This window comes from Orcinus orca, chromosome 2 (genome assembly GCF_937001465.1).
Source record: "Orcinus orca chromosome 2, mOrcOrc1.1, whole genome shotgun sequence".
Taxonomy (NCBI): Eukaryota; Metazoa; Chordata; class Mammalia; order Artiodactyla; family Delphinidae; genus Orcinus; species Orcinus orca.
In genome coordinates, this window is record NC_064560.1 from 93,526,965 (window position 1) to 93,553,221 (window position 26,257).

Here is a 26,257-nt window from a genome sequence, read left to right on the forward strand (position 1 = left end):
CTGTAATTCCACAGAGCTGAGCTGTCCAGTACTACCACCAGCCACAAATACCTCTTGCGCTCTTAAGAAGGTGACTAGTCGTAATTTAAGTGTACTGAGCATAACACACGCAACGCATTCCAGAGTCCTCGTAAAACAAAGAACCAAGAAACTGCTTCCCGGGGGGATCAGCTCTGTGCTTTGTGACCGCCTGGAGAAGTGAGATAGGGAAGGTGGGAGGGAGGCAGACGCAAGAGAGAAGAGATATGGGGACATATGTATATGTATAACTGATTCACTTTGTTATAAACCAGAAACTAACACACCATTGTAAATCAATTATACGCCAATTAAAAAGAAAACTGCTTCCCATTTTTTCACGTTGATTACACGTGTCAACGGTAAACAGATTTACTGGATTAAAACAAAACATGCTTCTCTTTTAAATCCACCTCTAAAGAAATGGAAAGTGAGTCTATGAACACCTGATATCACTTAACAACAACATCAAAAAAAAACCAGTAAGTGTCTCCAGGGCTATAACCACTTTCTACCGGTAAAGATTCGGAATATCCCCATTTAAGTTTGAATTTTCTTCGGAACAATGACAGTTCCAGAAAACGTAGAACGCAAACAAAAATATTCTAAATCCACAGTGATCAAACTACGATCAAAACTACATTGATTGCTTGGTAGCAGTCTCTTTATGGAACATTACTGTTAGCGATAACTCTCACACAAAACAAGAAAACAAAACCCGGAAATATGGCTTAACAGACGCTCCCCCCCACAATGAGTCTCATTTTTTGACAGCTTTAAGTAGCCTTGCCGAAACAAGGCCTCAAAAAATTAGTTTAAAACTCAGAGTTGTTCCTCTCCACGGAAATCTTTAGTAAAAGGCGAAAGATTTATACGATCTGAAGAGAAACCAGAGTATAACAAACATTTTTGTAACTCACACCTGGGGTAAGAGAAACTCCTAGACCACTGATAGTGGCTAGTTAACACCAAGATCCAGTGCCTGAACAAAAATTTCTAGACTAGTCTGTAAATAAAGGGTCTAATTTTAGAAAATATAAGTAGAAGATAATTTAAAATTTTGCCATTTTAAACTTGTACTATGTGCAGTGCACTGTGGGTATGCAAATAAGGCAAGCCTGCGTCCTTTCCGTTCGGGAAAGATACTAGTATTCACACAGTGCCCCTGCGTCACCACTAGGCGGCGAAGCGGAGGATTGGCAGGCTGGCATCCACACGCCGGACTGATCAGAGACCCAGGTTTTATGTTTTGTACATTTGTACGTCTGAGTTTGATTTCTGTTAAAGACTTTGCAGTTAAATTGGAAAAGAAAAAAATAGCAAGTAAGTAATCGGCACAAAATTCAGGACCGTGGTTTTCTCCCTTTGGTGGAGTGAGGGCATTCGGGAGTTTTAAAATTTGACAATTTCCTTTTTCTTAAAGTGAGTGGTAGGCGCACAGGTGTTTTGTCTGTTTTGCACCGTGCACGTCTGGGATGTACACTCAGAATATTATGCCGTTTGTGAAAAATTCGTAGCGGTGTCCTCTTTAAAATTGCAGCTTGCGGAATTCCCTGGCGGTCCAGTGGTTAGGACTCGGAGCTTTCACTTCCTGGGCGGGGTTCCATCCCTGGTGGGGGAACTAAGATCCCTTAAGCTAAGCGGCAAAAAAAAAAAAAAAAAAAAAAAAAAAAAAAAAATGGAGATTGCGCCCTCCGTTCGGTTTCAGGTTTCCTGCCTCCTCATCTGATGCTACTTATGGCGATGAAATCTTGTATTTCAGTTTCAGACCTCGAGTCTCATCCTGTGTTTTTAAAATGAGCTGTACTCTCCTCAGCGGTGCTCAGCTGCTGGGTCGCCCGGCCTACACAGACTCCTTCTTAACTATTGTAGTAACTGAACCATCTTGGGAAAGGAAACTGAAGCTCCTTTTTTTTTTTTTTTTCTGGCATCTTGTGTCAGTGTTCCACTTCCCAACTTTGACACCTTCTCTGAGCTGTCATGTTTGTTTGCATTTCTTTTTGCTGGTTCTTTTGCTAACAAGTCGATCACATTTGACATATATTTGATTTAAATTTGTCTAATACATTTTAAAAACAGCTTTTGGGGGGATATAATCCACTTACCATAAAGTTCACCAATTTAACGTGTACAATTCAGTGGTTTTTAGCATATTCACAGAATTGTGCGATCATCAAAGTCTAGTGGGGTTTTTTTAGGTTTCTTTTTAGGTTTTTTTGGCCTTCCCCGCGGGGCATGTGGGATCTTAGTTCCCCCAACAGGGATGGAACCTGCCCCTCCTGCAGTGGAAGCTCAGAGTCTTAACCACTGGACCACCAGGGAAGTCCCCACAGTGTAGTTTTAGAACATCATCATCAACCCAAAAAGAAACTGTACCCATTAGCAGTTATTCCCCATCTTCCCCATTCCCCAGCCTCTACCAAACACTAACCTGCTTTCTGTCTGCACCGATTCTGGACATTTCATATAAATGGAAGCATAAAACCTGTGGCTTTTTGTGACTGGCTTCTTTCACTTAGCATAATGTTTGTGAGATTCATTCACACCTACATTTGTTTTGATACTCTTTTGCATTCTTGCTGTATTTCACAGAGTAATGGGGAGTTAAAGACCCATGGAGATGCAGAGGTCCAGCACTACAATGATAGCTATTTACCTCACAGGGCTTGGCCTGGGGCTAAGGCACTGAGGGGACAGGAAAGGAGCAACTCTCTGAAGAGTGTTTCCCTGCTCCGAGATTGTAGGGGACCTTTGGTCTCCTCCATTCTAGAAGGTCCTGGGCAGCTTTCACTGGTTAGAGGACCACAAGGAAGGTTAACTTTTTTTTTTTTAAGTAAAGGAAAGAGCTACTTTTCACAGTGGATATTCAATTAATAGGACTCCTTACTTTTATTTATTTATTAATTAAAGTTTTATTTATTTTTGGCTGCGTTAGGTCTTTATTGCTGCGCGCTGGCTTTCTCTAGTTGCGACGAGTTGGGGCTACTCTCTTGTGGTGCATGGGCTTCTCATTGCGGTGGCTTCTCTTGTTGCAGAGCACGGGCTCTAGGCACACGCGCTTCAGTAGTCGTGGCACGCGGGCACAGTAGTTGTGGCACAGTAGTTGTGGCTTGCGGGCTCTAGAGAACAGGCTCAGCACTTGTGGTGCACGGGCTTAGTTGCTCTGCGGCATGTGGGATCTTCGCGGACCAGGGCTCGAACCTGTGTCCCCTGCATTGGCAGGCAGATTCTTAACCGCTGCGCCGCCAGGGAAGTCCCTAGCCTTTCCTGTTCTTGTGGATTGTTCTCTGGTTCCTATTTGTTGTGGCTGGATTCCAGAGGCCACAGCTACAAGTGGCAGGTCTGAGAGTTGGAACGACACCTAACCCTTTCAGATTCTGCAGTGGAGAAGCACGCTTCTGTGGAAGGTGAACTGAGCCTCTAGGTCTCAGCTCTTGTCCCTTGCTCATTTCTGCTGCAACGTCTATTTGCCACAGGGAGGTGCTGCTTCCCTTTTAGTGTTCAATTCCTGCCACAAGGCCCACCTCTTAAGGACAGGGATTCCAACGTTTTCTCTCAGGCCTCACTGAAAGAATTTTGAAACTATGTTTCTCTTGCACATTTTAAAGATCATATGTACCGTTTTCGTAAGATAACTTACAACATGATATGTTTAAATAGATGCAAAAGATGAATATTGTACATTGTAAATATTGATACTCTAAATTGTTACATCACTTAATTTTTTTTTACATCATTATTGGAGCATAATTGCTTTACAATGTTGTATTAGTTTCTGCTGTATAACAAAGTGAATCAGCTATACATATACATATATCCCCATATCTCCTCCCTCTTGCGTCTCCCTCCCACCCACCCTATCCCACGCCTCTAGGTGGACACAAAGCACCGAGCTGATCTCCCTGTGCTATGCGGCTGCTTCCCACTAGCTATCTGTTTTACTTTTGGTAATGTATATATGTCAATGCTGATCTCTCACTTCGTCCCAGCTTAACCTTCTCCCTCCCTGTGTCCTCAAGTCCATTCTCTACATCTGTGTCTTTATTCCTGTTCTGCCCCTGTTACATCACTTTAAATTGTAACCAGTGGAAGATAAATACCCAAGAAATTTGATACCTACCGTTTGTAATTATTTTTTAATAAATAAATTTATTTATTGGCTGCGTTGGGTCTTCGTTGCTGCACACGGGCTTTCTCTAGTTACAGAGAGCGGGGGCTACTCTTCGTTGTGGTGCGCGGGCTTCACATTGCGGTGGCTTCTCTTGTTTCGGAGCACAGGCGCTAAGCACGCGGGCTTCAGTAATTGTGGCTCGTGGGCTCTAGAGCGCAAGCTCAGTAGTTGTGGCACACGGGCTTAGTTGCTCCGCGGCATGTGGGATCTTCCCAGACCAGGGCTTGAACCTATGTCCCCTGCATTGGCAGGCGGATTCTTAACCACTGCACCACCAGTGAAGTCCCTGTAATGTTTTGGGTTTTTTTTTAAGCTTTTGCATAATTCCTTTTGATTCTTGAACTTTTTTTCCCGCTTCCATTTCCCCAAGAATTTAATACAATTACATTTTTATACCTGAAAGTATTTTATTGATCACCCAATCATATTCTTCTATGACAAAACAAGTACATTAATTGAATTTTAAAACTTTTTTCACATCCTTTAATCCTTTCAAATCCTTAAAAATTTTTAAAAATATTTATTATTTAGGCTCTCTGGGTCTTAGTTGCAGCACGTGGGATTTTCGTTGTGGCATGTTTAGTTGCGGCATGTGGACTCTTAGTTGTGGCATGCAGACTCTTAATTGTGGCATGCATGCAGGATCCAGTTCCCCACCCAGTGATCGAACCTGGGCCCCCTGCTTCGGGAGTGTGGATTCTTACCCACTGGACCATCAGGGAAGTCCCTGAACTTAAAATTTTATGCACTAATGTTTTTCTTCTGGATTGACTTATTACAGTTATTAGTACATGCTTGATCAATACAACATAAATATATTACAACTTTTGATAATTATTAAACATAAAAGTGTCGGAACTTCCCTGGTGGTCCAGTGGGTAAGACTCTGCACTCCCAATGCAGGGGGCCCAGGTTCAATCCCTTGTCAGAGAACTAGATCCCGCATGTGTGCCACACTAAAGATCCCGCACACTGCAACGAAGTTCCCACATGCTGCAACTAACACCCAGAGCAGCCAAAATGAATAAATATTTAAATAAATAAATAAAGTTTCCAAGAGATACTTTCCACCTCTTACATTGGCAGAGAACAACAACAACAAAAAAAAATTTAAAAAAAAGTCATTGTGTTGGAACAGCATTTGTTAATTAGATGGATGCGTAGTATTGGGTTGGTAAAAGAGTTAGTTCGGGGTTTTAACATCTTAACGGAAAAAGCCGAATGAACTTTTTGGCCAACCCAATACTTATTGCTAGAGAAGACAGAGTTCAGTTTCAATGCTTCCCCCCACCCCCGTTTTTATAGCTGTAACCTGAGAAAGCTTTTCCCCATGAATCAGTAGATGGAAGGGGTTTCAACAGTGTCACTCACTACTGTGACCAAATAGAACTTGGGTCTGCTCGCCCACGCCTCCAGTAATTCCCCTGACGCTCGGTTCTGGTGAAGGAAAGTGCAGCATTCATTGCAGGGCGCCAAGCAAGGAATCCAGGTAGTTAAGGCCTGATGGTTTTCAGGAAAATGTTTCTGAAGACAGGGTGCAGGAGAGGGTTGTGGTGTGAGTAATCAGCTGTGGACATTCTTCTGATTGGTTGGTGGTGAATTAATAGGGAATCAACATCATCAATCTTCAGGCGGTTCCAACACAGCTGGGGTCTATGTACTTGTGGTCAGCATACAGTTAACTTCTTTTTTCTGATGGGGATTTCAGTCTCTGCAAAACAGCTCAAAGAATATAGCTCAGAATATTATCTGTAGACCTTGAGGGGGAACTAAAAGTCCTTGACTTTGTTTAATAGCTGAACAATTTTTTTGTTTTGCTTGACCGTTTTCCCTTGTTTCTGCATTTTCTCACTTCTCTGCTTAAGTTTATTATTTGGAACTTCCGGAAGGCCTAGGAGGCTAAAGTTTTTTTTACAAACAGGAAGCAGGCAGAGGACACTGTGTGTGTGTGTGGGGGGTTCTGACTTGGGAAGACCCCATAGTGTCCTGCTTGGTTATACTACCATATAATGAATTTTCAGGTGACAACTGAAGTAAGTCTTCCCTACACTCTGTTGAACGAAAAGATTTGGAATTCTTTTATTTTTGTTTTATTTGTTTATTTTGGTTGCATGGGGTCGAAGTGGCAGCCTGCAGGCTCCTACACTGGAAAATGGATTTTTTACCACTAGACCACCAGAGAAGTCCCACTCAATGATTACTTATATTATCCAGACACAGAACATACAACGTTTTAGAAAAACCTATTTGATTAAGTAAACTGTTATTAATATCAATTTCACCTGTTTCTCTTTTATCAAGCTTCTTTTTTAAAAAATGATAATTTTCCCTTTTACTTCAGTATTTATTTAGGCTGTACTGGGTTTTAGTTGCAGAATGTGGGCTTTTTAGGGATTCTTAGTTGTGGCACGTATGCATACAGGATCTAGCTGGATTGAAACTCGGTATTCTGTACGGGGACCAGGAAGTCTTACCCACTGGAACACCAGGAAAGCCCCAATCTAGCTTTTATTTGCATATCATCTGCAAAATATGTAACTCTGTAACCACCCCCCCACCCCCAGAGATTAAAGAACAGAAAAAAACTACAAACACCTAAAGCTACACCTCGTGGAACACAAGTATCTAGAAAATTAATTTCACATCAACACACCCGCATATATCGCCAGACAAAAACTTGCAAGTAATTTTGCTCTTAAAAGCAAAAAAGTATTACTTTTTCTGTTTTCACCACAGTTAGGCAGCCTTACCAAAGCAAGGCCTCAAAAAATTATTGTCAAGACTCAGTTGTTTCTCTCCACGGAAATCTTTAGTAAAAGGCGAAAGATTTATTCGATATGAAGAGAAACCAGAGTATACCGAACAATTTGCGTAACTCATTTTTCCAGTAACTACAACTCCTAGTTCACTGATGGTGGCTATTTAATTCCCAGAGTTACTGCCGGAATAAATTTATTCAAGGAATTCTGAAAATAATATTTTCATACTTAGAAAAGTTGAGTAAGAAAGAAATTTTTATTAACTTGAAAACAATTAAACTATTTGCAGTGTATTATGGGTATGCAAATGAACCTGAATAATCTCCCTTTACACTCCGGAAATATTTTAGTACTGTATTCAACCATTGCTCTGGGGCCACCTTTAAGAGGCAAAGCGGTGGCTTGGCTGCCTGGGATCTTAACTCCATCCTTGTCTACTAGAGACGTTATGATTTTATCTATTTGTACACTGGGACTATGATATCTTTTTTTTTTTTTTTTTTTTTGCGGTACGCGGGCCTCGTGGCCTCTCCCGTTGCAGAGCACAGGCTCCTGACGCGCAGGCTCAGCGGCCATGGCCCATGGGCCCAGCCGCTCCGCGGCACGTGGGATCCTCCCGGACCGGGGCACGAACCCGTGTCCCCTGCATCGGCAGGCGGACTCTCAACCACTGCGCCACCAGGGAAGCCCTATGATATCTTTTAAATAAAATAATTTTCTGATAGTTGGGGCGGGGGTGAGCCATGAGAATAGCAAAGTAATGGTTAATATGAAATCCAGGATACTGGTTACCTGCAGTGTGGAGTGAGGGGTAAGATTGTGGAAAGGACCACAGAGGTTTCAAAGGTGTTGGCAATATCGTTTTTTGTAAACTGGGAGGGAGGCATCAAGTATTCATTTTATTACTTTAAAAATGTTATTTATATATCATATAACATTGTATATCATATTCATGAACATTATGAATCTTTCCCATCATTGAGGTCTACTTTTTATGTCATTTCATACAGTTTTATAATTTTACCATAAAGATTATTTTGGTTAGATTTACTTCACTCTTTTTTTTTCTTTTAAATTTTTTAACATCTTTATTGGAGTATAGTTGCTTTACAATAGTGTGTTAGTTTCTGCTTTATAACAAAGTGGATCAGCTATACATATACATATATCCCCATATCTCTTCCCTCTTGCATCTCCGTCCCACCCTCCCTATCCCACCCTTCTAGGTGGTCACAAAACACGGAGCTGATCTCACTGTGCTATATGGCTGCTTCCCACTAGCTATCTATTTTACATTTGGTAGCATATATAATTCCATGACACTCTCTCACTTCGTCCCAGCTTACCCTTCCCTCCCTGTGTCCTCAAGTCCATTCTCTATGTCTGTGTCTTTATTCCTGTCCTGCCCCTAGGTTCTTCAGAACCTTTTTTTTTTTTTTTAGATTCCATATATATGTGACAATACGGTCTTTGTTTTTTTCTTTCTGACTTACTTCACTCTGTATGAGACTCTAGGTCCATCCACCTCACTACAAATAACTCAATTTCATTTCTTTTTATGGCTGAGTAATATTCCATTGTATATATGTGCCACATCTTCTTTATCCGTTCATCTGTCGATGGACACTTAGGTTGCTTCTATGTCCTGGCGATTGTAAATAGTGCTGCAATGAACATTGTGGTACATGACTCCTTTTGAATTATGGTTTCCTCAGGGTTTATGCCCAGTAGTGGGATTGCTGGGTTGTATGGTAGTTCTTTCCCACCCCCCCTTTTTTTTTTTTTTTGCGGTACACAGGCCTCTCACTGCTGTGGCCTCTCCCGTTGTGGAGCACAGGCTCAGTGGCCATGGCTCACGGGCCTAACCGCTCCGCGGTACGCGGGATCTTCCCAGACCGGGGCACGAACCCGCATTCCCTGCATCGGCAGGCAGACTCTCAACCACTGCACCACCAGGGAAGCCCTTCCCTAACTTTTTATTTATAATTTATTTTAATTAATTAATTAATTAATCAATTTTTTTGGTGAAGGATGACTTTTTTTTGAATTTTATTTTTTTATACAGCAGGTTCTTATTAGTCATCCATTTTATACACATCAGTGCATACATGTCAATCCCAGTCTCCCAATTCATCACACCACCCCACCCCCACCCCCCGCCGCTTTCCCCCTTTGGTGTCCATACGTTTGTCCTCTACATCTCTGTCTCAATTTCTGCCCTGCAAACCAGTTCATCTGAACTATTTTTCTAGGTTCCACATATATGTGTTAATATATGATATTTGTTTTTCTCTTTCTGACTTACTTCACTCTGTATGACAGTCTCTAGATCCATCCACGTCTCTACAAATGACCCAATTTCATTCCTTTTTATGGCTGAGTAATATTCCACTGTGTATATGTACCACATCTTCTTTACCCAGTTGTCTGTTGATGGGCATTTAGATTGCTTCCATTACCTGGCTATTGTAAATAGTGCTGCAATGAATATTGGGGTGCATATGTCTTTTTGAATTATGGTTTTCTCTGGGTATATAACTAGTAGTGGGATTGCTGGGTTGTATGGTAGTTCTACTTTTAGTTTTTTAAGGAACCTCCATACTGTTCTCCATAGTGTCTGTATCAATTTACATTCCCACCAACAGTGCAAGAGGGTTCCCTTTTCTCCACACCCTCTCCAGCATTTGTTGTTTGTAGATTTTCTGATGATACCCATTCTAACTGGTGAGAGGTGATACCTCATTGTAGTTTTGATTTGCATTTCTCTAATAATTTGTGATGTTGAGCGGCTTTTCATGTGTTTCTTGGCCATCTGTATGTCTTCTTTGGAGAAATGTCTATTTAGGTCTTCTACCCATTATTGGATTGAGTTGTTTGTTTTTTTAATATTGAGCTGCATGAGCTGTTTATATATTTTGGAGATCAATCCTTTGTCCGTTGATTCATTTGCAAATATTTTCTCCCATTCTGAGAGTTGTCTTTTCGTTTTCTTTATGGTTTCTTTTGCTGTGCAAAAGCTTTTAAGTTTCATTAAGTCCCATTTGTTTATTTTTGTTTTTATTTCCATTACTCTAGGAGGTGGATCAAAAAAGATCTTGCTGTGACTTATGTCAAAGAGTGTTCTTCCTGTGTTTTCCTCTAAGGGTTTATAGTGTCCGATCTTACATTTAGGTTTCTAATCCATTTTGAGTTTATTTTTGTGTATGGTGTTAGGGAGTGTTCTAATTTAATTCTTTTACATGTAGCTGTCCAGTTTTCCCAGCACCACTTATTGAGGAGATTGTCTTTCTCCATTGTATATCCTTGCCTCCTTTGTCATAGACTAGTTGACCATAGGTGCGTGGGTTTATCTCTGGGTTTTCTATCTTGTTCCATTGATCAATATTTCTGTTTTTGTGCCAGTGCCATATTGTCTTGATGACTGTAGCTTTGTAGTATAGTCTGAAGTCAGGGAGTCTGATTCCTCCAACTCCGTTTTTTTCCCTCAAGACTACTTTCGTTATTTGGGGTCTTTTGTGTCTCCATACAAATATTAAGATTTTTTTTCTAGTTCTGTAAAAAATGCCAATGGTAATTTGATAGGGATTGCATTGAATCTGTAGATTGCTTTGGGTAGTATAGTCATTTTCACAATATTGATTCTTCCAATCCAAGAACATGGTATATCTCTCCATCTGTTTGTATCATCTTTAATTTCTTTCATCAGTGTCTTATAGTTTTCGGCATACAGGTCTTTTGTCTCCTTAGGTAGGTTTATTCCTAGGTATTTTATTCTTTTTGTTGCAATGGTAAATGGGAGTGTTTCCTTAATTTCTCTTTCAGATTTTTCATCATTAGTATATAGGAATGCAAGAGATTTCTGTGCATTAATTTTGTATCCTGCAACTTTACCAAATTCATTGATTAGCTCTAGTAGTTTTCTGGTGGCATCTTTAGGATTCTCTAAGTATAGTATCATGTCATCTGCAAAAAGTGACAGTTTTACTTCTTCTTTCCCGATTTGGATTCCTTTTATTTCTTTTTCTTCTCTGATTGCCGTGGCTAGGACTTCCAGTACTATGTTGAATAATAGTGATGAGAGTGGACATCCTTGTCTTGCCCCTGATCTTAGAGGAAATGCTTTCAGTTTTTCACCATTGAGAATGATGTTTGCTGTGGGTTTGTCATATATGGCCTTTATTATGTTGAGGTAGGTTCCCTCTATGCCCGCTTTCTGGAGAGTTTTTATCATAAATCGGTGTTCAATTTTGTCAAGAGCTTTTTCTGCATCTACTGAGATGATCATATGGTTTTTATTCTTCAATTTGTTAGTATGGTGTATCACATTGATTGATTTGCGTATACTGAAGAATCCTTGCATCCCTGGGATAAATCCCACTTGATCATGGTGTATGATCCTTTTAATATGTTGTTGGATTCTGTTTGCTAGTATTTTCTTGAGGATTTTTGCATCTATATTCATCAGTGATATAGGTCTGTAATTTTCTTTTTTTGTAGTATCTTTGTCTGGATTTGGTATCAGGGTGATGGTGGCCTCATAGAATGAGTTTGGGACTGTTCCTTCCTCTGCAATTTTTTGGAAGAGTTTGAGAAGGATGGTGTTAGCTCTTCTCTAAATGTTTGATAGAATTCACCTGTGAAGCCATCTGGTCCTGGACTTTTGTTTGTTGGAAGATTTTTAATCACAGTTTCAATTTCATTACTTGTGATTGGTCTGTTCATATTTTCTCTTTCTTCCTGGTTCAGTCTTGGAAAGTTATACCTTTCTAAGAATTTGACCATTTCTTCCAGGTTGTCCATTTTATTGGCATAGATTTGCCTGTAGTAGTCTCTTAGGATGCTTTGTATTTTTGTGGTGTCTGTTGTAACTTCTCCTTTTTCATTTCTAATTTTATTGATTTGAGTCCTTTCCCTCTTTTTCCTGATGAGTCTGGCTAATGGCTTATCAATTTTGTTTATCTTCTCAGAGAACCAGCTTTTAGTTTTATTGATCTTTGCTATTGTTTTCTTTGTTTCTATATCATGTATTTCTGCTTTGGTCTTTATGATTTCTTTCCTTCTGCTAACTCTGGGTTTTGTTTGTTCTTCTTTTTCTAGTTCCTTTAGGTGTAAGGTTAGATTGTTTATTTGAGATTTTTCTTATTTCTTGAGGTAGGCTTGTACTGCTATAAACTTCCCTCCTAGAACTGCTTTTGCTGCATCCCATAGGTTTTGGATCATCATGTTTTCATTGTAATTTGTTTCTAGGTATTTTTTTGATTTCCTCTTTGATTTCTTCAGTGATCTTTTGGTTATTTAGTAGCGTATTGTTTAGCCTCCATGTGTTTGTGTTTTTTACGTTTTTTCCCTGTAATTGCTTTCTAATATCATAGCGTTGTGGTCAGAAAAGATGCTTGATATGATTTCAATTTTCTTAAATTTACCAAGCCTTGATTTGTGACCCAAGATGTGATCTATCCTGGAGAACGTTCCGTGTGCACTTGAGATGAAAGTGTAATCTGCTGTATTTGGAGGGAATGTCCTATAAATATCAATTAAATCTATCTGGTCTATTGTGTCATTTAAAGATTGTGTTTCCTTGTTAATTTTCTGTTTGGATGATCTATCCATTGGTGTAAGTGAAGTGTTAAAGTCCCCCACTATTATTGTGTTACTGTCGATTTCCTCTTTTATAGCTAGCAGTTGCCCTATGTATTGAGGTGCTCCTATGTTGGGTGCATATATATTTATAATTGTTATATCATCTTCTTGGGTTGAACACTTGATCATTATGTAATGTCCTTCTTTGTCTCTTGTAATAGTCTTTATTTTAAAATCTATTTTGTCTGATATGAGAATTGCTACTCCAGCTTTCTTTTGATTTACATGGAATATCTTTTTCCATCCTCTCACTTTCAGTCTGTATGTGTCCTTAGGTCTGAAGTGGGTCTCTTGTAGACAGCATATACACGGGTCTTATTTTTGTATCCATTCAGCAAGCCTGTGTCTTTTGGCTGGAGCATTTAATCCATTCACGTTTAAGGTGATTATTGATGTGTATGTTCCTATTACCATTTTCTTAATTGCTACGGGTTTGTTTTTGTAGGTCCTTTTCTTCTCTTGTCTTTCCCACTTAGAGAAGTTCCTTTAGCATTTGTTGTAGAGCTGGTTTGGTGGTGCTAAATTCTCTTAGCTTTTGCTTGTCTGTAAAGTTTTTGATTTCTCTGTTGAATCTGAATGAGATCCTTGCCAGGTAGAGTAATCTTGGTTGTAGGTTCTTCCCTTTCATCACTTTAACTATATCATGCCACTCCCTTCTGGCTTGTAGAGTTTCTGCTGAGAAATCACCTGTTAACCTTATGGGAGTTCCCTTGTATGTTATTTGTTGTTTTTCCCTTGTTGCTTTCAATAATTTTTCTTTGTCTTTAATTTTTGTTAATTTGATTACTATGTGTCTTGGTGTGTTTCTCCTTGGGTTTATCCTGCCTGGGACTCTCTGTGCTTCCTGGACTTGGGTGACTATTTCCTTTCCCATATTATGGAAGTTTTTGACTATAATGTCTTCAGATATTTTCTTGGGTCCTTTCTCTCTCTCTTCTCCTTCTGGGACCACTATAAGGTGAATGTTGTTGCGTTTAATGTTGCCCCAGAGGTGTCTTAGGCTGTCTTCATTTCTTTTCATTCTTTTTTCTTTATTCTGTTTCATGGCAGTGAATTCCACCATACTGTCTTCCAGGTCACTTATCCGTTCTTCTGCCTCAGTTATTCTGCTATTGATTCCTTCTAGTGTATTTTTCATTTCAGTTATTGTATTGTTCATCTCTGTTTGTTTGTTCTTTAATTCTTCTATGTGTTTGTTCTTTAATTATTCTAGGTCTTTGTTAAACATTTCTTGCATCTTCTCAATCTTTACCTCCATTTTTTTCCCGAGGTCCTGGATCATCTTCACTATCATTATTCTGAATTCTTTTTCTGGAAGGTTGCCTATCTCCACTTCATTTAGTTTGTTTTCTGGGGTTTTATCTTGTTCCTTCATCTGGTACAAAGTCCTCTGCCTTTTCATTTTGTCTATCTTTCTGTGGATGTGGTTTTCCTTCCACAGGCTGCAAAATTGTAGTTCTTCTTGCTTCTGCTGTCTGCCCTCTTCCTTCATGAAATTCTTAATAATTTTTGAGCAAAGGTCCTGCATCTTCATTTTGTACTGGGCCTCAAAATGTATCTGGTAAAAATTGTTTTGATTAAACTAATAGCATTCTGTTCCTAGTATATTGCATTTTTTTTTCTTCTTGCAGTGTAGGTGGCTATTGAGATAATCATAAGTTTTCCCTTTTAATATATGAATGTGGGAAATTTTTCATCATAAATTATCTCTGCATTTATATCCTAAACTCAACTTAACAATAATGGATTTTTAAGTAGACATTATTTATTTATTTATTTTTTTTTGCGGTACGTGGGGCTCTCACTGTTGTGGCCCCTCCAGTCACGGAGCACAGGCTCCGGACATGCAGGCTCAGCGGCCACAGCTCATGGGCCCAGCCGCTCTGCGGCATGTGGGATCCTCCTGGACTGGGGCACAAACCCATGTCCCCTGCATCAGCAGGCGGACTGTCAACCACTGCGCCACCAGGGAAGCCCAGTAGACTTAATTTTTTAAGAAAAGTTTCGAACTTATTTTAAAAATTTAAAGAAAAATTATGAAGATAATGTGGAGTTTCTGTATACCCCACACCCAGTTACCCCAATCATTAACATGTTATTGTTAATATGGTACATTTGTTATAATTAATGAATCAATAGTCTGTAGTTTATTCAGATTTCCTTGGTTTTTATCTAATGTCCTTTTTCTGTTGAAGGATCCTACCCAGGATACTACACTGTATTTCGTTGTCTCATTAGGTTCCTCTGGGCTGTGAGTTTCTTAGACTTTCCTTGTTTTGAAGACTTTGACAGTTTTGATATTTTGATATTTTACAGAATCCTCCTCTGTTGGAATTTGTCCGATGTTTTTCTCATGATTAGACTGGGGTAATGTGTTTTTGAGAGGAAGACCACATAGGTATATTGTCATTTTCATCATCTCATTTCAAAGGTACATACATCAACATGACTTATCACTGTTGATATGATGACATTAATCACCTCCAGAGAGGGGAGAGTGGATGGAGGTTGAATAAATCACCAGTGGCCAATGATTTAATCAACCATGCCTAAGTAATAAGGCCTCCATAAAAATCCAAAAAGGGTGGGGTTGAGAGAGCTTTGGGGTTGGGGAATATGTGGTGATGCAGGGAGAATGGTGTGCCCAGAAAGAGCATGGAAGTTCTGTGCCCCTTCCCACATACTTGCCCTGTCATCTCTTTCATCTGGCTCTTCCTGCGTTCTATCTTTTTAGACAGTAAGTTAACTTTTTTTCTGAATTCCATGAGCCACTGAAGAAAACTAATCAAATCCAAGGAGGGGGACATGGGAACCTCTTATTTATAGCCAGTTGGTCAGAAGCACAGGTGACAACCTGGACTTGAGATTGCAGCAAAAAATTGTGAGACATGCAAAGATAGAGGAAAGTGTGACCCATACACTGGGAAAAAAAAAAAGTCAACAAAAACTGTCTGTGAAAGCAACCAGATGTTGATTTAACAGGCAAAGCCTTCAAAGTAGGCATTATAAATATGTTCAAGGAATGAAAGGAAGTGATTAAAGAAGTAAAGGAAGGAATCAGGACAATGTTATATCAAGTAGAGAATATCTTATTGATAGAAATAAGATACAAATTATTTAAAAAGAAAACAAATGGAAATGCTGGAGTTGAAAAGTACAATAATTGAAATGAAAAATTCACTAGAGGGGACTTCCCTGGTGGTGCAGTGGTTAAGAATCTGCCTGCCAATGCAGGGGACATGGGTTTGAGCCCTGGTCCGGGAAGACAAACAATCCAACAAACAATCCTTGAGGCCAGTGAGGTGGCCCTGATACTGAGCAGGGCCTCGTGGGGCTCCTGGGCACAAAGCCTTTCTGTGTCCCCCATTTCTTTGATCACAGGAAACAGCCTTCATTCAGCCTCGATGACCTTCCCTGAGTTCCAATGGGCAGATTCAAGCAGTTGTTAATTAAGGAAGGGAGGGGATGCAAGACCTGTTTCCCCATCAACGGATACACAAAATAATATCTTTGAGCTATTTTGCAGATACTGAAACCCCTCCAGGTGGGAAAAGTTAACGATTAAGGATGGTATGCTGCCCACAAGCATGCAGACCCCAGACCAGTTGGACCTGAGGGTTGATGATGCTGACTTCTGAGGCAGGAGATGGATGGGCTCCAGGCTAGGCATTTATAACTGGCCTCCTATTCACAGCTCCTACATGAGAAGAAGATGAGCTGCAGGCCGGACATTCCTTACCAGCCCGTTTACATTTCCTGAAGCAAGAGACAAACAGGCTCTAGGAGTACATATTTATGACCAGACTCCTGTCATATTTTGATATCTGCACCTCAATATAAAAACCAGCAACAGGAATAGGGTAAATAACCAGACATTGGACACTTTTATGGCAGGGACAGAGACGGGCTAAACCCTGTTAAAAGATCAAGAGGTCATACATTTCCCATCCTTGGGGCAAGGGAGACATTGCACGTGCGCTGAAAGGCTCCTTGGGGTCAAAAAGGAGGGGGCACCACCCCATAACATGTGATATTAAGGCCATACCGTAGGCCTCTGGGCTGTAATCCATATTGGAAAAAAGTTGCGCACGCATGTTGGGGAGGGTCCTAGGGCAGGTCAGGTGTGGAAACAGAAACCAGATAATTGGCCAAAGGTAATCAAAGACCTGGAAGAACTGCCCTATATAAATGACTTAACCTCCTCTTTACTGCACTCCTCCTCATTAGGGAGGATGCCCACACCCTTACTTTCTGGGTGTGCATCTCTGCCTTGCTTCTTTTTTTTTTAATTTAATTTTATTTATTTTTATACAGCAGGTTCTTATTAGTTATCTATTTTATACATATTAGTGTATACATGTCAGTCCCAATCTCCCAATTCATCCCACCACCACTCCACCACCTCTGCCACTTTCCCCTCTTCTGCCTTGCTTCTATCTTAACTAAACAAACTGTTTCTCTGTGTGCTCTCCCACTTGTTGTTGTGCTATGTCTCTAATAATAAACATTGTACCTGTTTTTACAGTTTTTGCCTCCATGAGAAATGCATTTTTCACTGGGGGCAAAAGCCAGGGGGTATGGTAGCTAGGATTCCTGGTTTTTATCCAGGCTACCCAGGTTCAATTCCTGGACAGGGAATTAACATCTTGCTTCACGCCACCACTCACTGCTGCCTCTCCGAGATCACTCCTACTTACCTCACCAGCAACCCATCAGAAGAATGTCCACAAGCTGATCACGCCCTCTTTGAACAATTACTATAAAACTTCTCACTATCTTCTCCAAGTGGGGGGATGCACGGTTTTGAAGGCATTAGCCCGTTGTGGCCCCCTTTGTCTGGGAAACCAATAAAGCTATTCTTTTCCACTTCACCCAAAACTCCGTCTCCGAGATTCAATTCAGCCCTGGTGTACAGAGAAGCTGAGTTTTTGGCATCAGCCTTGCCTAAGGGCCCACAGTGAAGAAGAGGAGGAAGGAGGGATGGTTCCCAGGTCACCTGCCCTCCTGCTGCAGGCTCTGCCTTTCTGGGCCTGAGCTTCAGCAGCCGTGTTAGAACTCCTGGGTCCCATGAGGCTCCCAGGACTTTGGGGGCACTAAGGGCCTTTTCTGAGGCCGTAAGGCTCTCAGAACTTTTTGGTGCTTCTGGAGCAGTACAGGCCTCACAGCAACCAGAGGTTTGATGCAGACTCCTGGAAGCAGCCAGCACTCATTCCCCGGCCTGGGAAGCCCTGTGGTGGCTGGGGTCTGGTCTCGCTCTTGCTCCCAGAGTCATACATACAATCCAACAGCAAGGACCTCTGCTCTGAGCTCAGGGTCCTGCTCAGCCTGGATGCAGAAGGTGGAGAAGTTCCTCCCTTAGAGGATGCTGGAGTGTGGAGGTGTGGGTAGGGTGCTGAGGGGCTTCTTGGTGTAGGAATTAGTGATGACCTGTGCTTAGATATCCATGTGAGCATGAGGCCAAAATGTGGGGTTTTCTCTAATGGGCAGAGGGCATGGGAGTCTTGTCCCTTCCCTCCTGCAGAGTTGGATCAATCTCCCCTCTGCCCTCCCCCATTACTTGTCTCCTCAGGCTCCCTTTCATGCAGGGCCCCAAAGGAGGATCTTGGCATGTCTTGTGAGAGGCCAGAGACTTTAGCAATGCAGAGAATTCTGGAGGCTGAAAGGCAGAGGAAAGGTCTTTTAGTTTTCAGAATCCCAGATTTACCCCGTCTGGCTGTGCAACCTTGGGCAATCATGCCAGCAGTCTGAGACTCAGCTGCCCTGGGTGTTAAATGGCTCCTTCTGCACGGCCCATCTTGGAGGGAAATGATTCAAGAGGGAGGCAGTAGGTAGTAGCAATTCCCCAGGAGAGACGAGCAGGCTGAGCCCGCGGAGCTGGGACAAAGGCAAGTCCAAGGGTGGGTCAAAAGGGGGCCTGGGTCACTTTCTACTCGGGGCTTCAGTGAGGATGGCCCGCAGCAGCGTGGGCGACTCAGCCGGGTCCGCACACCTGGCAACTGGGGGACACTCACTCGGTCGGGCGTACACACCCTGCACCGGGGAGCGGGTGGGGGCGGGCGTGGAAAGGGGAGGGCCCTCGCTGGGCTGGGCGGGGCGGCAGCCGCGGTCGGGAGGTCAGGTAGGCCTGGGCGCGCGATGGGGCGGGGGAGTCCATCCGGCGGGCGGCGCGCGGCGAGTGGACGCGCACGGCTGGCGGAACGCAGGCAGCGCCGAGGGCAGCCAGGCGAACGCTGGGGCTTCGGCGGCGCCTGTCGGAGGCGGGGCAGGAAGGCCCGTGCAGCGCCTTAACCTCGCCGGGCGTGGGGAGAGGGCTCGGCCCGCGGTTCCCGCTGAGGGTGGCCCCCCCACCCCAGGCCTCTTCAGAGGACACGTGTCAGTACTTTGTCGTCTCACCCCATGTCATAGCCCCTCCCCCAGGTCTGGGATCCCCCGTCCGTCAGGCTCCGTTATCCCCAGGCCCAACCCCCCGCTGACCCGCGCGCGGTCCCGGCCGGATCCCTCTCCTCCCTGGCCCGTCTCCCTGGGCGGCGAGCGGCCCGGCCCCCGCAGAAGACACTCGTCAGCACGTTCTCACCCCTGTCATCTCATCCCTCTGCATAACTCACCCCAGGCCTAGGGACTCCGGCCCATTGTCCCCGGACCCAGCCCCTCGCTGAACGCAGGCTCGGCCCTAGCCCCCGCCCGGCGCGTCTCCGGCAACACGCCGCGACCCGGGATGCAGCCCACAAGCTGGGCGACCGTCAGGGAGGCGGCGGGCCGTGACGTGCTGGCTGCCGACCTCCGCTGCAGCTTCTTCGCCTCGGCCCTGCAGAGCTACAAGCGCGACTCTGTACTGCGGCCCTTCCCCGCATCCTATGCCCGCCACGACTGCAAGGATTTTGAGGCCCTGGTGAGTGTACTTTTCCCCTGTGCTGTCCACTGCTTCGCAGGGCACGTTGTCTGTGGAACTCCTGTTAGTGATGGTGCCAGCCCCCGGACTTCACACTCCCAACAACCTTCACACTCCCAAGTGACTCCCAGGGGTGAACTGAGGAATTCAACAGTTGCATAGGCCTCCGCAACATTTCCTAGTGTGGCTTAGGGTGTTGATCTGAATCAGCTGGTTCTGCTAAATAGGAAGTTATCTATCCCTTTGCAAATAATGAGACACCATAAGTCACCAAAGCCACCCGGACCTCATCTTCAGATGAGGTAATATATGGCCAGTACTTTTATAAATTATAACATATGTACAGTACACATGTGAGCTGTTATTTCTCTGATGATTCAGGAGGCACTTAATTTCTTGCAGAGTTCACCTCAGGGTCAGCGTTCCAGATATTAGTTATCTTTGTAATCCAAATGTTTGAAATTACCTAGAAAAATATAACTTGCCAAAATTGATTCTGTAAGAAATACAAAGTCAAAAGCCTATAATCATTAAAGACATTGAATTAGTAGTCAAAGATTTTCCCTCAGAGAAAACTCCAGGCCTACCCAGTTTCATTGGTGAGTTCTACCAATCACTGAGGGAATAAGTAATTCCAGTTTTACACAGTTCTTCCAGCGTATTGAAAAATAGGGTAGTGTAATCTTGATACTAAATCTAATAAGAATGATACAAGAAAAGAAAATTATAGGCCAGTGTCACTCAAGAGTATAAATATAGAAATCCTCTATAAAAGGATCCTGAAACTAGCAATATATAAGAAGAATAATTCCTTATTAATAGGTTGGGTTTATCCCAGGAATACGAAATTAGTTCAACATTAGAAAATCTCTTAATGTTATGAATCACATTAACAGAATGTTGATCATGTTTAGAATCAACAGATGTTTAAAATTATCTCCGATGAGGTGGTCTGTATTGGGTGACCCTCTTTGCTATTGCTCCCAGGTGGTCAAGGGACAAAGGCCCAGCCTCCTGTCCCCTACCGGGTCCATTGCAGCTTAGGCTGGGGATGTGTTGAGGGCACCTCAGGTCTTGACCACAGTGCACAGGGGTTTCGGGTACAGGGAGTGGGAGGTTGGAGAAAGAGGCAAGCAGATTGACTTCCCCCATGGTTTGTTCTGCAAATTCAGATATTTAATTTTGTGAGTTTGTGATATCAGAGTGTTGGAGATGAAACTTTCTTCAGTTTTGTCAGTGGATATTTATGGAGCTCCTGTTGTGAGCCAGGTGCTGAGAATACAGAATTAAAGACTCAAGGAGAGGTTAACAGCCTGCTCAGCTATACTATGGGGTAAGCCCTATATATACAACATGGAAGCCCAGAGCAGGACTCCAGGCCTTGGCAGTAGGCTGGAATCAGGGAGCACTAACCAGGGGCGGTTATGATGCCCTGCTGAGTCCCCAGGGACATGGAGGATTTCAAGGAGCAGAGAGGAGGAAAGGGGTATTCCAGGAGGAGTAGCAGGATGAGCAGAAAGCCAGGACCTCACCAGGAAGGATAAGTCTGTACTTTAGTGTGGCTTTCATGGGGAACAGAAAGAGATGAGGCCAACCAGAGCAAGCAGGACTGGGCATGTCCTGCCCAGATGTGTAGACTTTATCCTTGGGCTGGGAGGTCATTGGTGACATCCAGGATGCATTTCTGAAAGACCCTTGTGGTGGCAGGGGGACAGAGAGATCTGTTCAGGAGGAGTAGAGGGAGGAGGAGAGATTGAGGGTCAGAGGGACCAAACTCACCAGAGATGATGCCTCACAATGCGCTTTATTAATTTTTGCCAAGAAACATCCAAATGGATTAGAATGCTCAGTGTGTTCTCTTTCTGCTGGAACAGAATCGGGTTACTTTGATGAATATGGGATAAATACAAAGGGATCTTTGGAATTGCTTTGATTTATTCATGCCTTTTAAAAAATTTCGTTTTAATTACACAAGTAATGTTTGATTATATTCTTGTTTTAAAAAAAGCAAGTGATAAAGTGTAAGCTCCCCTGATAGAGCTCACCCTGTCCCATATCCCTCCCCTCTGTTTGAGGCATACCCTTCCTCCCATACCCGTTAATTTCTTAGGAGAGCATTGGCAATATGGGTAGCCCCAAATAGCCTCCTCCTCGGTAGAGACAGACTGTCCTGCACGTGGGTCTCCCTTTGGGGACAGTTTTAGACAATGCACTCTTTCTCTTGGGGGTCACTGGAGAAACACAGACAGATTCTTACCATCCCACCCTGTTGCTGTATTCCTTATTGGGCACTGGTGTTAGGGAAATTAGCCCAGGCCATGCAGATTCCTGGCTTTCTGTTAGGCATGGCTTTCCGGAGCTCTTTCTGAGGAGAGGCCCCCCCACCAGGCAGGACCCGGCGCGACCTCTGGGGGCATGCACATTCTTAGATAAACACGCTTTAGGTTTCGTTTTGTCACATGTTACATGAGTTAAAGAAAAGCTGCCCAGAACTTAGCATCTAACCTGTGTCTCTCTGACTCAAAGGTTAACTTTTTAAAAAAATAAATTTATTATTTATTTATTTATTTATTTATTTATGGCTGCGTTGGGTCTTCATTGCTGCGCGCGGGCTTTATTTTTAGTTGTGGCGAGCGGTGGCTACTCTTCGTTGCGGCGCGCGGGCTTCGCATTGCGGTGGCTTCTTTTGTTGCGGAGCACGGGCTCTAGGTGTGCAGGCTTCAGTAGTTGTGGCACATGGGCTCAATAGTTGTGGCTCGCGGGCTCTAGAGCGCAGGCTCAGTAGTTGTGGTGCGCGGGCTTAGTTGCTCCGCGGCATGTGGGATCTTCCTGGACCAGGGCTGGAACTCGTGTCCCCTGCATTGGCAGTATTCTTTTTTTTTTTTCTTTTTCCTGTACGCGGGCCTCTCACTGTTGTGGCCTCTCCCGTTGCGGAGCACAGGCTACAGACGCGCAGGCTCAGCGGCCATGGCTCACGAGCCCAGCCGCTCCGCGGCATGTGGGATCTTCCCGGACCGGGGCACAAACCCGCGTCCCCTGCATCGGCGGGCGGACTCTCAACCACTGCGCCACCAGGGAAGCCCTGGCAGTATTCTTAACCACTGTGCTACCAGGGAAGTCCCTCTCAGATTACCTTTTTATTTCTGTTCTCAGGAGAACTATGTGTAACTTGTTTAACCTTCCTAACAACTCAGCGATGTAGGTTCTATTATCATCTCTGTCCCATCAGCTAATCAGTATATGTGCTGGTGGCAGACATCCTCCAGCTCCAGGTGATGCCGGTGTGTAGTCAGGGTAGAGAACCACCCCTTTAAAAGGTTCCCCTGGGCTTCCCTGGTGGCGTAGTGGTTGGGAGTCCGCCTGCCGATGTAGGGGACGCGGGTTCGTGCCCCGGTCCGGGAAGATCCCACATGCCGCGGAGCGGCTGGGCCCGTGAGCCATGGCCGCTGAGCCTGCGCGTCCGGAGCCTGTGCTCCGCAACGGGAGAGGCCACAATAGTGAGAGACCCGCGTACCGCAAAAAAAAAAAAACCAAAAAAAAAAACCAAAAGGTTCCCCTGATGACTCCTTTTTTTTTTTTTTAAAGAAGATGTCGGGGGTAGGAATTTAGTAATTTATTTATTTATTTTTGCTGTGTTAGGTCTTCGTTTCTGTGCGAGGGCTTTCTCTAGTTGTGGCAAGCGGGGGCCACTCTTCATCGCGGTGCGCGGGCCTCTGACTATCGCGGCCTCTCTTGTTGCGGAGCACAGGCTCCAGACGCGCAGGCTCAGTAGTTGTGGTGCACGGGCCTAGCTGCTCCACGGCATGTGGGATCCTCCCAGACCAGGGCTCGAACCCGTGTCCCCTGCATTAGCAGGCAGATTCTCAACCACTGCGCCACCAGGGAAGCCCCCTGATGACTCTTTTTATGAAGCGGACTCTTGTAGACTTTCACCCCCAATCTGTTTTAGTAAATCTGGATTTTCATACCTTAGGTTTATGCAAAGCAAGGTGTACCTGTATGTAACTGTGCAGTCCATCTTTCCCACCTTCATCTCAGGGGCCCACCACCTCCACGCATCCTGCCCACCCCACTTCCAGGTGTCACTCTGTTTGTCAGGTCCCCAAGGCTGGTGACCTTGGCTATACCTTTGGTTCATTTCCTTCCAGCACCTCCACCCACAACTAGTAACTATGGCCTTTGGCATCTTCCTAGACAAGGATTTTTTTCAGATGTTCTTTCCTGCCGCCAGCCCTTCTAGGACAACATTGCTTAACACCTAAACCTGAGTATCCCCACCTTTTCCTGGTAGTAAGAATCACTTGTGGCAACTTCTGTAAACACAGATTCTTGGGCTGCCTCCCCAGGAGATTGTGATCTGCATGGTTGCAAAGTGTCCACTGGGCTGTCCTGCCGCCTCCTGACTCAAAGCAAAGAGATTGAATTGTCTCCTTCTAAGGTCACTGGTCCTCTCTCTCCTCTGCTCACCCCCTGCTGGTTCCCTGTCCTTGGCTTCTCAGTCACCCAGACCACCTCTTTCCTGAGACTTCCTTTCTCAAACCCCTGTGACTGCCCAGCACTGCCCAACATTCAGGACTGGCCCAGGCTCCCTCAGCCACTTCTCCAACTGAATCCTCCCTTATTCCTCAGAGCAGAGGCTGCGAACATGTGGCCTGTGAGATGACAGATTTTGTTTGTCCTCTGGTCTTTTAGAAATTCGGAAATTAAAAAAAAAGTGTGTGTGTGTGCATTCCCTGGTGGTCCAGTGTTTAGGACTGCACCCTTCCTCTGCAGGGGGCATGGGTTCCATCCCGGGTCCATCAGGAAACTAAGATCCTGCAAGCTTTCAGGTGTGGCCAAAAAAAAAAAAAAAAGCAGCTTACTGATTTCTTTTAAAAAGAAAAAAAATCTGAGGCCCCATAGCCTGGGTAGAGGTCGCCCTTGGGCAGAAAGCAGCTGGAGCTGGGGGGGGTTGGTGCCTGGTCCCTTTGCTAGGCCAGGGGTCTCCAGTTCAACACAGTCCTTACTATTCTTTCCTGGATAACCCCTTACTCATATATATATATATATTTTTTTCGGTACGCGGGCCACTCACTGTTGTGGCCTCTCTCGTTGCGGAGCACAGGCTCCGGACGCGCAGGCTCAGCGGCCATGGCTCACGGGCCCAGTCGCTCCGCGGCATGTGGGATCTTCCCGGACCAGGGCACAAACCTGTGTCCCCTGCATCGCCAGGCGGACTCTCAACCACTGCGCCACCAGGGAAGCCCCCCCTTACTCATTTTCATCACCTCTCTGGCCCTAGGGACATTTGAGCCCTGACCACCTTTTGGGACAGGCACTGTTTCCTTCTCTGCCTCCTCACCATGTTCTTTCCCACTGGGAATGCTCTCTCTCAGATTCCTCCCCCTCACTCCAGGCCCCACTCCCATCCTACTTGCTTTGAAAACCTTTCCCTTTGCCTGCCCCTCAGCCCCCAGAAACAGCTGCCTTCCTCCTGCACACTTTCTCCTCAAGCCAGTTGTTGATAAATGCCTTCCACTGTCACCAGCTGTGGTTCATAACTCTTGTCTAGATGGAGGGTTTTCTGTCTCCTGCCCCTGCCCCATACTACACGTGACATACATCTTTCTTCCTACCTTTGACAGGGGTTAAGCATACCCAGTAGCAGTCTTGGTTGTGTTATTCAGGAAACATACCTAAAGCTTCCCAAGTAGCCTCTTAAAGTCCTACTTGGATTGACTCTTTTGGGCTAAAATATTCAGTCTATTACTAAATTTCTCCATTGATTTGGTAGGAGAGCATCACAGAGAATGGACTCTGGAGTCAGACCACCTGGCTTCATGTCTCTTCCTTGCCAATGAATAGCTGTGTGACCCTAGGCAAGGTACTTAACCTTTCTAACCCTCAGTTTCCTCACTTGTATGTATGTATTTATGTTTTAAAATTAAAAAAAATTCTTTTATTGAGGTTTAGTTGATTTACAGTATTATATAGGTTTCAGGTGTATAACAGTGATTCACAATTTTTAAAGGTTATACTCCATTTATAATTATTAAAAAATATTGGCTATTTCCCTGCACTGTACAACATATCCTTGTAGCTTGTCTAGTTTGTACATAGTAGTTTGTACCTCCTAATCCCGTACCTCTCTCCTGCCCCTCCCCCCTTCCTTCTTCCCACTGATAACCACTAGTTCTTTATATCTGTGAGTCTGTTGCTGTTTTGTTATATTCACTAGTTTTATTTTTTAGATTCCACATATAAGTGATATCATTTGTCTTTCTCTGTTGGACTTATTTCACTTAGCATAATACCCTCCAAGTCCATCCATGTTGTTGCAAATGGCAAATTTTCATTCTTTTTTATGGCTGAGTAGTATTCCATAGTGTGTGTGTGTGTGTGTGTGTGTGTGTGTGTGTGTGTGTGTGTATGTATACACACACAAACACCTATCTTATTTATCCATTCATCTGCTGATGGACACTTAGGTTGCTTCCATATCTTGGCTATTGTAAATAGAGCTGCTATGAACGTTGGGGCGCATGTGTCTTCTCAAATTAGTGTTTTCCTTTTCTTCAGATATATACCGAGCAGTGGTAGGTGGGTAGGTGGGTAGATGGCCATTCTGACACGTGTGAGGTGATACCTCATTGTGGTTTTGATTTGCATGTCTCTGATGATCATCTTTAAGCTGGGCTGTTGTGAGGATAAAATGAGACGAGACATGCACAGCATTTAGCCCAGTGCCTGGCACGTGATAAGGCCTCAACAAATCGTAGCTATTACTATCTCATTCTGAAC

The 26,257-nt window shown here is 43.8% G+C and overlaps 1 protein-coding gene and 2 non-coding genes across 13 annotated transcripts in view; 1 reads left to right on the plus strand and 2 right to left on the minus strand.

Annotated features, from left to right (window-relative positions):
* Positions 1–800: 800 nt before the first annotated feature.
* Positions 801–916, minus strand: LOC117203183 (U5 spliceosomal RNA). The gene has a single exon (XR_004485844.1). It is a non-coding gene; the product is annotated as a U5 spliceosomal RNA (small nuclear RNA).
* Positions 917–1,217: 301 nt separating this feature from the next.
* PARP16 (poly(ADP-ribose) polymerase family member 16) overlaps positions 1,218–26,257 on the plus strand; it is a 49,107-nt gene continuing 24,067 nt past the window's right edge. For 7 of the 11 annotated variants that reach the window (XM_033437163.2, XM_033437161.2, XM_033437162.2 and 4 more), the window contains exon 1: positions 18,713–19,477. In XM_033437163.2, the coding sequence (XP_033293054.1) occupies positions 19,304–19,477 (174 nt within the window). In that variant the 5' untranslated portion in view covers positions 18,713–19,303. Of the gene's footprint in view, positions 1,342–18,662; positions 19,478–26,257 lie in introns of those variants that run through there. The other 4 variants (XM_033437158.2, XM_049705910.1, XM_049705912.1 and 1 more) reach the window with 4 other exon arrangements.
* On the minus strand, positions 6,932–7,046 carry LOC117203184 (U5 spliceosomal RNA). The gene has a single exon (XR_004485845.1). It is a non-coding gene; the product is annotated as a U5 spliceosomal RNA (small nuclear RNA).